We start from the raw sequence: 17,552 nt of genomic DNA on the forward strand, positions 1-17,552 counted from the left end.
GCACATGAGAACCCAGCATTAGAAGAATAATGTTTTCTTTTTTTCTTGCACCGTGCAGCCACTAGCGCCGTTCTCCACACGTGGCGCTTTTCTGTCACGATAAACGTGGTATGCGTTTCCAGCTCTAGCGTGTGCGGTTAAAAAAATAACAGAATATCTACGGAATGCGTAATGATGAGTGGGGCGAACCATATGTCAGTCCGTTTTCGTGGCCGTCTAGCTGTTCGTTTTTGCTTCCGTCCATGCGTCTATCCATCCGTCCGTTCGTGCGTCAGTCCATGCATCCATCCATGTGTGTGTTTATCCGTTCGTCCAAGTGTCTATCCATCTGTTCACGCGTCCATCTGTCCGTCCGTTCATCATTTCGTGCATCTGTCCATGCATCAGTCTGTCTCTCTATCCGTGCGTCCGTACATTCGTCTGTTCGTATAGTGAACACTTCAAGCACCACTTTCTCGCATCTTTTCTTCATATACTCATCATACAGAAGTAGCGCCGTCCAGCAGAGACATTCCAAGGACAAAATGAGAGGTGGCGTGGCCGGAGGAGCAGCACGCGCGCCCTTTCTCACGGCCTGCGCTCCTTGTCTAGTTCCCACCTTTCACCTCCTCTTGTTCATAACTGCGGCCCAATACTCCTTCTACTTTGCTAAAACCAAAGAGGTTACGCCCAGCATGTTGAACGTGGCAACCAGATAGTGCTCAAAGATCGTCCTTCTGATACTAGTTTTTTAAGCATCAAATTCAGTGCAAATTTTATTGCAGATTAAGTAACCGATACTCGTCTCTGGGGGTTAGTTATGAAAAACAGCTATCCTTCTATTTATAATTATTGAGCATGGGTTTCCTCCTCAATTCCAGTCAGTGCACACGTGTCGCTACTCTAGTCAGGCTGTGGAGGTGGCTACTACTACGACGATGATGACTACTACTACGTACATCGCGGACGAATGACCGACGGCTTAAGGAGCCTCGCCTCTAGGACGCTACACAAACTGGCAGCACAAATGCTACAAACGCGTTTCGAACGCACGACATTGAGGAAATGGCAAGTCACGTTCAAGCCAAGGAGGTGGGAGCTCCAAATTGTTAGGGGCGAGGATAAGCTCGCGCGCGCACGCATCTGTTGCCGACAGCTGCCAACGTGGAAGCGTGACATGGTGGGAGCTCCGGCTGCTAAAAACGTGCGTGCCCGAAGCTGTTGCCTTGGAAGAGGGCTGTGGACGGATCCCGACGGACGCCTGACATAGTCCGACCAAAAAATAAATTCGAATTTGAAAGAAAATGTGACAAATGGCTCAATAGCCACCGTTCACCTTCAAAATAGATGTCCATTAGGAACCGTTTGAGGTTTATATAAAGCACCAAGCAGTACTTTATTTCGTAACATGATGTGATTGCTTTGTGCGATAACAAAGTGGGAAAGCACTTCGTAGTAATGACCAAATGTTGTTCTGAGAAATACAGGGTGTGCAAGCATGAACATGAGAGAGTGGGGACACCACAAACGCCTAAAAAGTGAAGAAGCGCACAACGACAGTAAGGAAAAAAGGCACGACAACATATTCGGACAAGACCATGGAGTATGCCAACCTTTCACTCTGCGACGCATGGTGATGTACGTGAAAGCTAACAGTTAGAACTGTTTAGCACAGTGTTTTCTTTACACTGTACACTGTGCACAATGCGATAGTTCACTCACACGGTGCTTTCTGTCAGCAATCGCAATAGTGCCGCCGTCTGTGAGCGATGGTGAGAAGGAATGTAGGATGACACTTACTAGCATCGACGGCGCAGTTAAAGAATATGCCAGAGAATGCGCGCTGGTTTTCACTCTTGGTTGTTATGCTTAAGCGGCACATTGTGCTACTCGGCAGTCTGCACAACCACTGTACGTAAGTGAAAGTGTACACAATCTGCTTTATTTGTCTCTGTCTCTGGATCTAGTAGTGCAGATAGCCCTGTACCACAATGTGCCAATGATAATACTACCTGCTGTTCTGCTTCAATACTTCGCAATGGGCACGCCAAGCGAGCTCACATTGTAATGCGGCTGAAGGCTCATGGCCTTGACATCAAAACAACAAGACTTTTGACCATTCATAAGCCACTTACATACTTCTCACACCTTGTCGCTTCCTGTGATTAGTGTTGACCGAAAGGGTGACCACGTGCTTTGTGGTGCAGTGGCAACAAAAGAACGCAAAAAGCATTCTGAAAGCCAACTCCAAAAATTGTTTTTTTCTTAAAACACAAAATAAATTGATTATACTTTCTCCATTACTTGAACATAAAGTGGTTATTCAAACGCCGCGTCGCTAAAATTTTTCCTTTATTCGTATCAGTACAAAAAAAATCGCTCATATATGGGGAAATCGCATATTTCTGCCTTTTTAAAAACTGTTCCGAAAATATTCAGGGTCTACTTTGCCCCAAAATATTTTTGTAAAATAGTAATCTTTCCTAAAATCATAATAGTATTAGGATTGTTAGGAGAGAGTTCCAGCTAACATAATAAAATTGGCAAAATTTATGATTTTTATGGATTTAGAAAAGGCCTAACTGCTAGCTCAACGCAAAAATTTCATAATGCTTCAGTAGCACAACAATAAAAACCTTTAGTAGCTCAAGCACTGTTTCGAAATTTCACAAATTATAGAGTTTATATCATTTTTTTCACTGGGCACATTTTGGCAAACGCAAGCGAACTTGGAAGGAGCGCCCCGGTTTTGAGAAAAATTTTTGAGCAACAATGTTTGACCGCAATACTCCATGGGGTATACGGAAAAGAAAGGGTGTAAATTTGATCGTCAGAATCGGCGATGGTCGACCGCCGTGTCTGGTACACTTGGCATGGCACCTATATATATATATATATATATATATATATATATATATATATATATATATATATATATATATATATATATATATAAGGGAAAGAAGTGTATACCTAAGGGCTCGTTTTTCCGTGTTTTTAACACAGTATTAATGAGATATAACAGACAGTAATGCCAAGGAATGTACAGGGGAAGTTATTAAAATCAATGGAATATAAATAAGAAAGAAAAGTGGATGAAAAAATTACCAACTATTACCAACAATAAATTACCATATATATATATATATATATATATATATATATATATATATATATATATATATATATATATATAGATATATATATATATATATATATATATATATATATATATATGTCTCAACAGAAGGGACAATTTGGCGATTTGGGCCATTTCCGTCCTAAACAAATATAACAGCGACAACAAAAAGAAAACAGGCACAGGAAAGAAAGACAAACTGCAGTGCTGACTCGCAAATAAACTTTATTTCAGATAGAAGCGGAATAAATAACATCTGACAAAGCAAAGCGAATACAGGAAAGAACCAACGCGCAAGCTCACAGTTACAAACTCAGTGAAAAACGCGCAGCTAACCTTTCGTATAAAATCACACATTTGCAAAATAAATGTCAGCTTCTGAACGACCACCAGGGGAGGACAGTCCCACTCGACGACTGTTAGAAGTTGTCATTCGGTGTGTTGAAATGGCTTTTGTATAGCTTCAAATAAAATTACAAAAACTGGGCCTGTGGCTTAGATGGCGCCGGATGCTATTAAACGTGGTGAAATTATGTTTTTGTACAGTGAGTTGATTGTTTCTGCATGTACGTATATTTTCGGTCCACATGTCTTGTGATTCTTAGAAAAAAAATTAGCGACAGCAATTTTTTGTATGACCACAAAATTAGTTACAGCCTTGACACACACGTTGCGTGTCTTTTTTTGCCCCACTCTCTTTTCTCTCTCGGCCACTTGTAACAACATATATGTTGTTACGAGTAGCCATAGTCACTGATCGTTTAAAGAAATCTGTTACGTTAATTCTGAGCAGGGTTGCAAAAAGCGGCGGAAAAAATGTCTCGTAGGTATATCTTCTATTCATTGCGTACCTCACAGTCTAACGAAAATAGGAAGTAGATACGACGGTAATGTTGTTCATACTGCTGCCGAGAAGTTAGGTAAGATTTGTGCCACTGCTGAGAAAAAAAAATGAGCGAATAAAGGACGCGAACCAGACCGTTGTTTGATTCGAAAACGCATTTACAGCTTCACTTTTTTGGCACATGTGTGGCTTATCAGTTCTGTTTCAGCTGCCGCCTATTCTACTTAGTATAGATGGGCTGCTGCACTTGCCAGAAATGAATGAAACATGATAGATCACTTAGTTGAGTCCCCCCTTCTAATTCATATCTGCTTTCTCGTGAGCTTAGGTGCACGCTGTAGTTCGAGGAATACATAGTTTCACATGTGCATAAGAATGAGAAAATGCGTTGAATTATTAAGATATGACATATCAATAATAGTGCTGGTGCAGGAATTAGGCTCCCTTATCGCGTGGAATCAGGCAGATAATTGGTGTGCCATTTATTTTTTCCGTTATTAGGCATCTCTTAATTTTGTCGCTAACTAAAGTCCCAAAGCCAAGACATGATTATGAGAGACCATGTAGTGGAGGGCTCCAGAAATTTCAGCAAACTTATGTTTTTCAACGTGAACCTAAATCTAAGCACATGGGCACACGGACCTTCACCTTCATCAAAAATGTGGGTGCCGCGGCCGGATTTACATCCCTCGACTTGCGGGTCAGCAGCCGTGTGGCTTACCACTAGATCACCTCGGCGGGTGTTGTACGTCTCTTCACTTGTTAGTTAGAGTTTCTTATGTCTTGAATTCTGTATAGTGTGTAATCCTTAGCCCCTTGTCTAAATACTTAACTACAAGCTTAACTTAAAACTTAAAACTAAATACTTAACTACTAGCTCAGCTCTGTTATTCCTAGCGAATGCTACTTACTCATCGAATGTTTGGTCACGGGAGCGCATTGTAGAAGGCACCTAAATTTTAATGTTATAAGTAATTAATTGTTACGGCTGCTTTTTCTGAGTTAGCGAGAAATTTACTCAACTTGCGCCAGTTTCAGTTGTTTTTCGCAATGATGCGTCACCATCTTCGTATGCATTACTGTAGCACTAGTACTATTTGTGATATGTTCAGCGTAGCCGATCTGCGTTGGTCGTGCACCAATAACCGAAAAATGTCGTGTTTCGCTCTTCAAATTTGATTATCGAGCCAGCTTGCGGCCTTTTGTCAGTGTGTTCATCTCGACCACTCCTGCTATGACTCAAATGGCACGCTTTTTCACACAACTTCAAGTGGCCCCGTTACTTGACGACAGTTTAACGGTCACTTTTCTAGACAAACCTCTAAATGGCATCCTAAAGTGCATACACGCTTCTTTGAAAGACAGGGGACGCATTTTGAGGACCTTGGTACCATTTCTGTTATTGTCGCAAGCGAAAACACAAATAACAACAGAACTCTCAACGTTCGCTAGTGTTACCTCTCAAAAACTCCTACGACAGCCCGAGTTGTGTGGATTGTAATGGTGCACAGTATCACATGTTTATTTAAAACAAAATGCAAAAGCAAGTTGAGCAAGTTAGTGACCAAACCTACTTCCTGGTTGCTTTCCTTTCGATTGTTGTCACAGCTGTCAAGCCAGAAAACGGTAGGCAATCATAGCAACACATATCGCTTTTATGAATTTTTCTCGCACATCTTTTGTTTACATTGAGAATTAATTATAAAGAGAAGTAGACACGTGGTGAAAAAGAAGGAGTTGTGTTATAGGGCAAGAGGTAAGGCTGTATGATATTCTACTGCATATTAAGAGGAATGAACAAAAAAAGGGAAGTGCGTCTGCAACATTACCATAAGTGCAAATGAAATGTGATCAATTAGAACGTATAGCTGGGTACTAAAAATAGCCCGCATGACCAATGACGGGAAATATTCAGGAGGGTGAAAACATTGCGAGATTCTTACACATACACTCAAATTATTTCGCGCTAGATTGGCTGGGGTTAATCCTGTAGGTGAGATGTGGCAGGCTAATGAACACGATGGTGAGGGAACATGAAATAATGGGGGCCATGGTTACAGAAAACCACCACTTACAACTGAATAATAATTTTTTTGTTTTAGCGTGGGGTACTCAATCTATTAACTTCTCATTTAGATATTCCTTATTTGGCCTCGGTAACTTATGATGTGACATATGAGCAAAATTATGTAAATTAGTTAAGTGCACCATTGACAACTTTTTTTTTTGTTCAGGGGTATCTGCATCAGAGTGGAGTTTACTGAGAACCTCCGGTGGCTGATGCAGCTTACAGCTGAGTTTGAGGTCAGTCAGTGAAGCTTATCGGGGGTGTTATTAACACAGTTACATAATAATAAAGAACACTTTTTCTTAATGTTTGCAGTTTTGCTTAAAACTTAACAACTCAACAATATTTTATCAGTCATTCATCATGACTTGTCTGGTATTTTTACTATAAAACTTCGAAATCAATGTCACACAGATATAAATTTCACTAAAAAGAAGTTAAGGGTTGATTATGACAGATATGGTATATGGACATAAGCTTAATACCGTAATGTGGAAATTAAACACCCATAACTAAATTCAAGCTATTTCAACATTAATAAGTACACACGAAAACTGAAGAAAATGAACATATATGTTTCCCATAAATGAACCTATATTTTGTTGCAGTGCAAAAAAAACTAACCGAAGCGCTACGTAATATAACTGGGATAGCTCATGGAGAACTATAAAAGCCAAAGCTAGGCCATAGAAACCACAAATTGCGTTTCCCAAGGCAGTGAAGAGAGTGATGTTCGGAATTTGGGCAAATATACAACAACAGTGTCATGAAGTGGTTCGTGATTGGATCCCACTTTATACATTAGAGAAAGCGAAAGGAACGTAGGACTTCTCTCTTGTAGTGTGTAATTGGCCAGTCAGTCACTCAACGAAGTTCATTTTTGAAGTGTTCTAAGGGGACAATTGCCCTCAAGAAGGAGCTCGGCTTCGGGCCATACCTACGTGCGAACAGGAATAGTGAGCCTCTTTGTCGAACTGCGGAACCTCTAGACAACCTGGCGTGCGTCAGCCTCCACAGTGTTTCAGGGGACTCGGATTGGTCATTCCACGTGACCCAATTAAAAAAAAATAATTACCTAAAAGTGTCAGTTTCTGTGTTGCTGACACTTGCAGCGCGCTGCTTGAACACACGAAGGCGTAAGAACCGTCATCGTTGTTACTTCCCGCTTACCCTGTGTATACCTGCGCGTTCTAGTCGAACATCCTACTTTGCGCTTCAGCAGCCCGCAAGAAGTATTGAGCTGCTTCTGGTTTTTCGTGTGACTTTCGCATTTTTCCCAATAGCTTTAATGGTTCCCCGTTGTGGGGAAACTGTGAGTTTTCATGACGTGACCAGGCAGTCATATTTGTTAAACACTTTTGCTCTCCCAACGAAATATTGGTCTAGACCAAGTTACGGGGGTGATCACTGGGCGGCTGGATAGATAGATAGATAGATAGATAGATAGATAGATAGATAGATAGATAGATAGATAGATAGATAGATAGATAGATAGATAGATAGATAGATAGATAGATAGATAGATAGATAGATAGATAGATAGATAGATAGGAACCCTCAAAAAGTCTTTAGTTTGCCAAGAAAAGCTCCATTCAGAAAACAGCGAGGGTGGCGCAAGAATACAAGTCGATTACCAAAAAGCCCATCACGTCATTCTGATACAAAATAGTATAGGTCTATATGCAGCCACGCCATACGGGCATACATATGATTATAAGACATAAATCACTCCGGTTGTTCAAAAGAACTGAGGGCCCATGTAACGCCCACAAAGAAAATTCGTAGCCGCCCATTTGATAATTGAAGGTATACTAAAGGCAAATGACATTTTTTTTGTTTTTGAACGGCAGATTGAACTGCAAAAATTGAGATGGTATTCAATAGAAGAGACTGGGATAGCAACTATAAATGGTTGAAACAAGTAAAATTGATAAATATTGTAGAGAATTTGTGGAATGAATCAAAGAGAGTTATGTCTGACGTCATCATATTGCTAGAATTCATAATAAAAATAGCAATACAGATTGCATGTTGGTCTCTTCACAGAAATATGACGAGTATATCTTTCTAGCTAAAGAATCCTGTACAAGTAGAGAGCATCGACAAGATGGAAGTCAGTGAATTACGCGCTGCATTTGTTGGTCTTTGTCTTAGTTTAACTATATTTTTGTATAGTTTTAAGGTTTAGTACTTTGGAGCTATGATGTTGATATTATCTACGTCGAAAGAGGATTTTGTGTGATACAGACCGCTTTTAAACTAATTCAATCTTCCCTACTGATCCATTCACTAGCAAGTGGTGCACTTTGGTACAAGAGACGCATATTCTGATTGTTGCCAGGGACTTACAATACTTTTCTTTGCGAGAGATAACGAAAAACTCTAATATTACGCTCCAGGGCTGCGGTGTCGTACCATACGCAAGATGGATCAGCCATTATTTGTTGATTGATTCCCGAAAGATACGTCAAAGATTAGGTGTTCTGCGCTTTTTTAGGCTTGAACTGTTCAGCAATGGGAAATCACTAGGTAGTGAGTAAAGAGTGACTTCTTGGTACGCGAAAATTCTTTACAAACTTTTTAACGTATTATGTAGCATGTATTGTAAGTAGTTATCTTGGTGAAATGACAAAAATGACTCTACATGGAGTTTTTGCTGGCCATTACAGAGCGACCCATTGTGTATCCAGAGTTATTTCGGAGCCGAGAAGCCGATGGGGGCCGCCTCCTGAAGATATCCGATGACATATTACTTCGACTTCAGAAGAGCTCTGTTTTCGCGAGAGAGGTACTGGTGCGGACGTACACGGATGGTGTACCCACGCACACATATGTAAGTACGAAACAGAAAAGCACTTTGAGAACAGGCATTATTTATCTGGAACAGCACTTCGAAAGCTTCTTGCTCTGTTGATTCTTTCAGATGAGTGGACCTTATCTGGAAGGTGATCTTTACCACGATGAAACTGCGATGGCGTCCGTTATTCTGTCTGAAGAAAGTGGCGTTAAAGTGGTCAGGAAAATATTTTCTACTTACAAAGCTAAAATTGCGTAGGTGATATCAAGACAGATGAGCTGACGAAGTTTCACAACGCATTTATGACCAGTTTGCTTCGTTCTAACTCAAAATATTATGCATTAATTTCAAAGAAATATTTGGTAGTCTGTCGTTCGTTTTCATGCTCTTCGGTAAACTAAATAGATGTTTTTTATGATGACTGGAAGTGAACAAACCGATGCCAAAAAATTTAAATGTTTCTTTTTAGCACACAGTTGCTTACAATACCTGAAGCTCAGTCTTGAAGCCGGGGCTGTTGTAAATGCGTATTTGTTGACCTATTTGTCATTTTCAAATGGAGACGCTATTTGAGGCGCTTTGGGCACGCAAATATATAGATATGAGCCTTAGCATTTTGATAAATTGAGTGATCATGTTTTCCTAAGTTGTACTGTACATCTGCTAATGCAGGATGTAGTGCATTCTAGTCGGTCAATGGAAGAAGTAATTTTTTATAGAGCATTACGTCATTATGTTCCGACGCAAAGCCATTTGAGCTCTTATTATTCAACTTAAGGCAGAAATATTTCATTATTCCCAACAACCGTGCTCTCTGTGGCAAAAGACGTTTTCGATAATGCATAAACCGTAAAGTACGTTACTGCTTTTTTTTTGAAAAAAAAAATAACACTGAATGCAATTGCATGTAGAGTTTATACACTCCTATGAAGAATTTTAGGAGCCCTGAATTATGTGAGTTTAATCGCAGGTACTGTATGTTTTTTTAGTGAACTGTCAGTGCTGAAAGCCATCCCTTGTGAATTGAATGCTAGGTGTTTTGCAGCTAAAACTCTTTGAAAAACCATAGCCAACTCTACGTAGATGTAGGCGCTTGGAGGGGGGGGGGAAGAAGGAGAGGTTGTGCAGGTTATGACCAATCCACCACACCTAGTCTCTTAAAAAGGAGGAGTGAAAAGTCTGCCTCATGCATTAACGTATTAGGGAAAGGGAGCTGCAACGAACGTCCGGCTGCCTTCCCCTCTTCAAGGCGAACTCACATGCTTATGATAGCATCATCATCGAGCATGCATTGCTCTGCATTGACGCTCGCAGATTACTATTTGGAAAGTAGCTAATGGCATGATTTCTAGTACTGCGATGTAGCTAGCACATTCCGAGCGTGCTATTCTCCCTACGGAAGATGACAAAGATAACTGCCGTGTCTGGTGTGCATGTTGTCCTCTGTTTTCATCGATGCTGCTGACATCAGTAATTACGTTGGTAAAGCGTCAAGTCTCGTGTCAATTTCGCTGTTTACTAACTATAGCAAGTTACAAATGTTTTGATGGCACTCAACACTTCACGATTGATTCCCAGTTTGCTGTATAAATTGCATCAATCGGAGAATGTCGGAAACAACAGATATTGCTTCCAGGAAAGAAAGGTTCGCCACACAAAATGTTTGGCGCATAGAACAAGAATATTTCTTTCTGTATTTGCAGGAAGGCATGATCAACGCAAGGATGCGTATCGTGCCACTCCAGACACACGAACGCAGTGAAGACGGCCGTATGGCGCACATACTTATTGAAATGCCAGATGACATATCAAATTACAATGAAGACTATGGTAAGGATCACTGAATCAACTAGCTTTTGAATCATCAAGAGCGCCAATTTATGTTTCTCTTACAGATTTCACTACGTCTAAGCATACATTAAGTCTGACCCGTGCTCTGAACAAAAATGGTACGTCCTTCTCACTTCAAAATTATTTTCACCTTATGACACGCTTCTGACAGCTCATATTATGCGAATGTATGTTTCAGATACCATGCACGTGACAGAACGTTCAGCTGACATCGTATATCCTGAACTTTTTGTCGTTGTGGACTCTGCCTTTGCAGCGGTGTTCAATAGTACCGCTGACATTATTAAATACGTCTCCGTATCAGTAAATGCTGTAAGTAAGCAACCTCGCGCAGCAGTATGCGCGGGTGGAGTTTGATTACGCGTCACCATCTTCATTTGTTTTAAATAGAACTTTGAAAGCATTTACCATAATTTTGAGCCAGCAAGAGTTTTTTTTACAGAAGATATTCATTATACCTGAATCTTTTGTTGATGGGAGCACTGACAGGAATATTTCTGCATTGTAATATTTGTCTCTATGGAGTATTCAACGTAAAGTTATGATTTGCACACGTTTACAAGTCGCTGAAAATTGTTTCTTATTAATTCTTTTAAACAATAGCGTAAATTTCTCTTAGTTCTATATTCTTGTTGATCAGAAGAGAACATTCCTGGTAGAACTTTTGAAATAAAACAACACGTTGAAGTAAAAAGAATCTTTACTTACGATTCGTAAATTATATTCTAGAAAATGAACAGTGAACATCCTTCCAAACTTAAAACTTACTGTGTATTGTTCATGTCGTCATAGACTGTAAGTTTGTAGAACAGGAAAGTTTACTTGTATGCGCTGTTTTAATTGTTATCGCGCTGTTTTACCTGATGATTACTTTCATTTTTACTTGAAACCCGTAACTGTGTATCTTTTTTTCAGATGAATCTCAAATACTTGGGGATTACCGATCCTAAAGTGAAACACCGACTGGTTGGACTAGAAGTCACAACTGTAAGATATTAACTTATTCAAGCACAAATCCTTATCAGGGTCTTGTAGCCCGGTCTGTTGATAGCGAGGTAGGTCGCATCCACTTCAGTACCGCCAGGCCAAGCCTTATGGCATTATCGTGGATCTTTTGGGCAGCCCGCAGTAGATCTTGATATGGAGAGCTTTGCCCTATCTTTGGCCATTAAAGCCATTTGTCATCTTGGTCAGCGAGAGTCGTGGCACAGCCCACCAGCCTATGTCTGACTTCACTGATGTATTCGCACACGTTACATTCTTTTTTTTTTCACTATTGATGGGATGTTTTTAGTTAGAACGCATGGAGTGGCTTCAGTAGCGGTTTTTATACAGGGTGCTCCACATAACTTGACCCAAGAATTTGAAAGGGAAAGACACTTTTGTGGCGAATTGAATTAGGCGCGTACTACTTGCACTAACCTGTAGGTACTCAGGCTATTTTTTATTTCTACCCAATAAATAATATTAATTCCTAATTACTGTTTTTTTTTAATTATGGGATAGAAACCCAAAATATGAACACTGAGGTGTATAGTACTTGCAGAAACCACCGAATAAATTGTGTCCTGCACGATACGTCTCGCGCTGTTATTTTTTTCGCGTTGTAAAGAAAGCCTATAGCAGCACTATAACTTTGCGCTCGCGGTCTGTCACACAGCTTCTTTATCAATTTTGCGGGCTTTCTTTGCAACTTCAAAAAATTAACAGCGCGAGACGTATCGTACAGGACGCAATTTAGTCGGTGGTTTCTGCAGGTACTTTACATCTCAGTGTTCATATTTTGATTTTCTAGCCCATAATTAAAATTAGGTAATTAAGAATCATTATTTTATTAGTATGGATAGAACTAAGCAATAGTCTGAGTACCTACAGGCTAGAGCGAGCAGTATGCGTTTGGTTCAATTCGCTCTTAAGTGCCTTTTACTTTCAAATTCTTGGCTCAAGTTATGTGGGACGCCCTGTATAGAGGTCAGTACACCTGCCTGATATTCATTAAATTATTATTGCACCCTCAGAAGGCATAAAATTGTGGCCCCCTATTATCATGACAAATGTTCTGAAGCTAACGTTGCTTCGTAGAAAAAAAAGTGGTGTTACCAACAACGATGATTCTGCCCCGCCGCGGTGGTCTAGTGGCTAAGGTACTCGGCTGCTGACCCGCAGGGCGCGGGTTCGAATACTGGCTGCAGCGGCTGCATCTCCGTTGGAGGCGGAAATGTTGTAGGCCCGTGTGCTCAGATTTGGGTGCACGTTAAAGAAACCCGGGTGGTCCAAATTTCCGGAGCCCTCCACTACAGCGTCTCTCATAATCATATAGTGCTTTTGGGACGTTAAATCCCACAAATCAATCAATAAATCAATCAACAACAATGATTCTAGAAAATTATTGCTAATGGTTAAATCTAGCGCAGAGAATAATAGATACTGAAGATTACCGACTGTTAGAAGCGGGAAAAGAAAATGAATATGAACAGAATCCTTGTTCAAATTGTTACTTAGCATGCGTCAAGCTATGTTCTTGATAAATGATCTCGATAACGGATGGTCACTATCAGCGATCCCAACAGAAATCGCGCAAATAGCAGCAAGTTGTGCGGTTAAAAATTTTCCTATACAGGCTAGTGTCATCAAGTGATTTCACACCCTGCCTCTATTGATGCGCAGGAAACGTTTATAGGGGTTTTTTGATCACATTTCGATGGGTTTGAGAAAGCGTTCTAAACTGAAGATGAAGCAGAGTTTCTGTTAATTATGCGGCGTAATTCCACAGTACTCTTTTGCAATATAAGCGAAATATTACCTCAAGGCGATGCTATTTACACTATAAAAACAGGCTTCCTTCGGAGAAAAGATCGCCATGCCCGACAAGGCGAGAAATGACAATGGTCGTAATGCCCAGGCGCCGCTAACCACCGCTTTCTTGTGTATAAAGTGAATTAATTCCCGTTTCCAGGCATTAAACTTGTGTAATTCTACCCCGCCGCGGTGGTCTAGTGGCTAAGGTACTCGGCTGCTGACCCGCAGGGCGCGGGTTCGAATCCCGGCTGCGGCGGCTGCATTTCCGATGGAGGCGGAAATGTTGTAGGCCCGTGTGCTCAGATTTGGGTGCACGTTAAAGAACCCCAGGTGGCCTAAATTTCCGGAGCCCTCCACTACGGCGTCTCTCATAATCATATAGTGGTTTTGGGACGTTAAACCCCACATATCAATCAATCAAACTTGTGTAATTCTAGCCTTCGGAAAACCGAGCACCTGGGATTTCATTACTCAGAATATTAACATTTTTTTTCAATCAGTAGTCACACCCTCCGCTGCTGCTACTCCTGTATATGAGGCGACGCCACTATTACGGCTGCTGTGATCACCGCAGAGCGTAAGCTTTGAAGATTTTGGCCCCAAAATCGCCGAGTTTGGCTTACGCAAGTAAAAGAGCGTTTTCATCTGCGGCACTTTAAGCCACAGGGAGCAATCTTCTGCCCGCCACGCCACCCTAGGACATCACCCATGCTGCAGATAAGCTCCACGTAGTATACGCCTTCAGCCGCAACAGGAGACAGCCGCAAACTTTCTGACAATAGGCTTACCAGTTAGTGCCCGGGGAACCAGATGACCCATCACTGTCACAACAACAATAGTGGATGTTCAAGTTACTTGTGGGACATTCCTCAATCGAGAGCCATCTTTTATATTTGTGTGAACTCTTTTTTCAGCGCCTCCCACAGTAATCATCTGAACCCAGCTTGCTCCGTCGACATGAGTTGCGATGCGCTAGCTGCCCTCACCTAACACTTCTGCCACAGCTAATTCTTGGTACACGTATTTATCACCCCTGAGAAAGCTTCAGTGCCAAGAAATGAACTGTTGCAGCTGAAGGAAACAGTCGACCGCTCAATAGTTGCATTGAGGACCTAGAGACTGGAGTCAATGCATAAAACTTATTTGAGCGCATTTTTTCGTGCAATTGCCGTCAAATAGTAGTTTTTTTCTGAATGGTGAAGCATAAATTGTGCTTTACGGGAGACAAATTGGTTGCAATATTTTGGAAATGTGTAGAGATAAGTGCTGAACTCACAGGCCTTTCTGTATTAGGAGGTGTTTTTTTTTCTTGCGCTTAGGTTGCGTTTGCTAAGAAATAAGTGCTTCTGGGCGACATTACAACACAAACCAATGATCTAAATATAGAAAATAATAATACAGTGGATTAATAATCAACTTATCTACGTATATCTGTCCTATGACTTTGCTTGCTGCTAGACGCTCTCGTGGGCGGTTTACGTAAATATTGCTAACAGGAGATTCCAAACGGTAGGCTTTTGTGTTTCATAGTCTCGGTAGACATAAAGGGTTTTCTTCAGTAAGTGCCTATATTCTTGAAATATAAGCAGCTCGCATTTGAACTTCACTAAATGGAGGCCATAGCATATTGAATCATTAAAATCTTTTATTGCCGTAAATATTTGTGTATTCAACAACAATACTAATTTTACTGCTATAACACTTTTGTACATTAAGTATACGAGTGTTTTTGAACAATACAGGTACCATTAACGCAAGCTAAAATTATCATTTTTTAGTCTACTGTGTTGTACATTTCTTAAATATCGTTCGTTGCTCGCAGGTCAAGTTTGGCTTTCTCTTATATTTTTAGATGGAGCAGGAGCAGTTTCTACGAAGAGTGACTGCGGACCAGAGATTTGTTCACTCACAGGGAACGCTTGCTTCGTTTCAAACATACATAACGCAAAACAGTCAGGTGTACGAGAAAGCTGACCTCGTTTATCTTATAACTGGGTAAGCTTCCCATATGTACTTCTTTCGGAAGTGCGAGTAGCTCGCACTATGGCAGCATCGAAATTTGACTACATCTATATAAATGTGTTTGTGCGCTTAGCCAGTTAAATTGACTGCACATTAGGTGTCAATTCTCTCAATCATCATACGTGAGCAGATTAGCAGTAGCAAGTTGGGCTAATATAACAAAATCTGGCGTTTCACGTCCAATAAGTACGATATGATGCTGAGAGACGCCATTGTGACGGCCTTCGGAAATTTCGACCATGTAGTGTTCATGGAGTGACAGGACTCGGTATAATCCCTCCGACATTTCACCTCCATTGAAATGTGACCGCCGCGTCCAGGATCGCACGCGTGACCACTGGACACGCTCTTCAAAGTAGTTGCAGATTACATAAAAGGCAACATATTAAAACATTGCCTACAAGAATGTAAAAACATTTTTCGTCTTGTCACCCCATGTGTTGCTTATATGCGTGTACCTGTTTTTTTTTTGTTCTTTAAGATTTAATTGGAATTTTTAAAGTAACAAATTAATAAATTAGCTTTTCTCTTTATTGAAAATTTCGGAAAAAAAGCACATCGCTTGCATGATGGCATATTCTACTCAGTACCCGTAAAACATTAACACAGCATTTCTGTGATTGTCTCTATTTCTGTCTTTCCTGATATGATATGCTTTCTCTTTGTCTCATTCATTCTCTTCTTGTCATTATAACATTTGCCGTTCCGACCACCTTGCCATACTAAACCCTACAACGCTATCTTATACTGTGCTACCATGCATGGATATCCAAGTGGTTACGATCCTTGTCTTCGAATCGTGGGTACGTAGGTTCAAATCCAGCGCCATTAAAAATTTAGTTTGCCGAGAATATCTCTTTTTTTATGCGTCTTTCACCATTTTCTTTTATATATCAGAGTTATCACAATCGGACGCTGCAGAAATTGGAGCGAAAATTCAGTAATCGAAGCTTAAGAGTACTAAGAGAAAGAAGGAGATGAAAAGAGCGCGCGTTGGCCCTCGATGATTACACTTATCCTTCACAGACTGCAGAATGGCGCTTGACCAAGACAGCTTGGCTGTTAAAACACACACTTGGATGAACTCGGTTGTAGTCACTTCTCGCTCTATTTCCGAACCTTCGTCCTATTTGGTTTCCATAACGCTACATGTATGCGGAAGCATCACCAGTGATATTTCGTTAGAGTAAGACTGTGTCGGGCTGGCCGCGGAGCGAGTTTATAACACTTCTTAGCAAAACGAGAGAGAGACAGCAAGCTTAAGCGATAGGCAGAGAGATTTATCGGAAGAATTTTTTCGGTTTACCACGCTTCTCACGCTGCACCGGAGAAGGGGTTCGGGTACCGCAAAGGACAGGAAGGAGAAAGTAGAGAAGGTAAATTAAATCCCAGCATATCCACAAATTGAATAATGATGAGTAGTGAAAGCAGTGGGTTCGTTCGTTCTTACCGAAAATCACCCTAGACATTGACCACTGATGCACCTAATTGATCGGCAAGGTGATGTATACAGTAGCAATGTTTATTGGTCATAATTAGCTTGTTATGTTGAGTTGTGAATTTCTTTTTGCCTTCATTATTACGGCTTTGTGGTATTGAAAGTAGTCTGAAGTTGGTACATACAAGGTTCGGACACGTTCTTTTGTCGGTTTTTTTCAGTCGTACGAAATTCATCGTACAGCATATACGACACAAAATGGCCTAGGCGTCAAACACGGCACAAGCTAGTATTCCCCGTGATCATCAGCGTCATCAGAGTCATCGTGACCGTCATAGCGTATAGTGGGTACCTTGCATGTGCTGTGCCATGATGGCAGGGACAGAATGTGTGGTCTGGAACACAATTTCTCATCGTCATGAGCGTCATAGCCATCGTCAGTCGCGGATATGGAGGGACAGAGAGAAGGACTGATTCATAAGCTGCTTGGCTTTTTTAAAAAGACAAAGTATAAAATAAATCACGTGTACACTCAAGCATGAACGTGTCGAAGTCGTTTAGCCATTCTGTTTTATCGCTAAAAAATCTGCAGCCCCTTCATTGCTTTACAGTTGC

At 40.9% G+C, this 17,552-nt stretch overlaps 1 protein-coding gene across 1 annotated transcript in view; it reads left to right on the forward strand.

Annotated features, from left to right (window-relative positions):
- The first annotated feature begins 5,380 nt into the window (after nt 1-5,380).
- Nucleotides 5,381-17,552, forward strand: part of LOC119165398 (venom metalloproteinase antarease TserMP_A) — a 28,627-nt gene continuing 16,455 nt past the window's right edge. Inside the window, exons 1-8 of the mRNA XM_075871753.1 lie at nt 5,381-5,588; nt 8,700-8,863; nt 8,954-9,043; nt 10,531-10,657; nt 10,723-10,776; nt 10,857-10,990; nt 11,594-11,665; nt 15,330-15,472. Of these exons, the coding sequence (XP_075727868.1) occupies nt 5,498-5,588; nt 8,700-8,863; nt 8,954-9,043; nt 10,531-10,657; nt 10,723-10,776; nt 10,857-10,990; nt 11,594-11,665; nt 15,330-15,472 (875 nt within the window). The 5' untranslated portion in view covers nt 5,381-5,497. The remainder of the gene's footprint in view (nt 5,589-8,699; nt 8,864-8,953; nt 9,044-10,530; nt 10,658-10,722; nt 10,777-10,856; nt 10,991-11,593; nt 11,666-15,329; nt 15,473-17,552) is intronic.

This window comes from Rhipicephalus microplus, chromosome 8 (assembly GCF_043290135.1).
Source record: "Rhipicephalus microplus isolate Deutch F79 chromosome 8, USDA_Rmic, whole genome shotgun sequence".
NCBI lineage: Eukaryota > Metazoa > Arthropoda > Arachnida > Ixodida > Ixodidae > Rhipicephalus > Rhipicephalus microplus.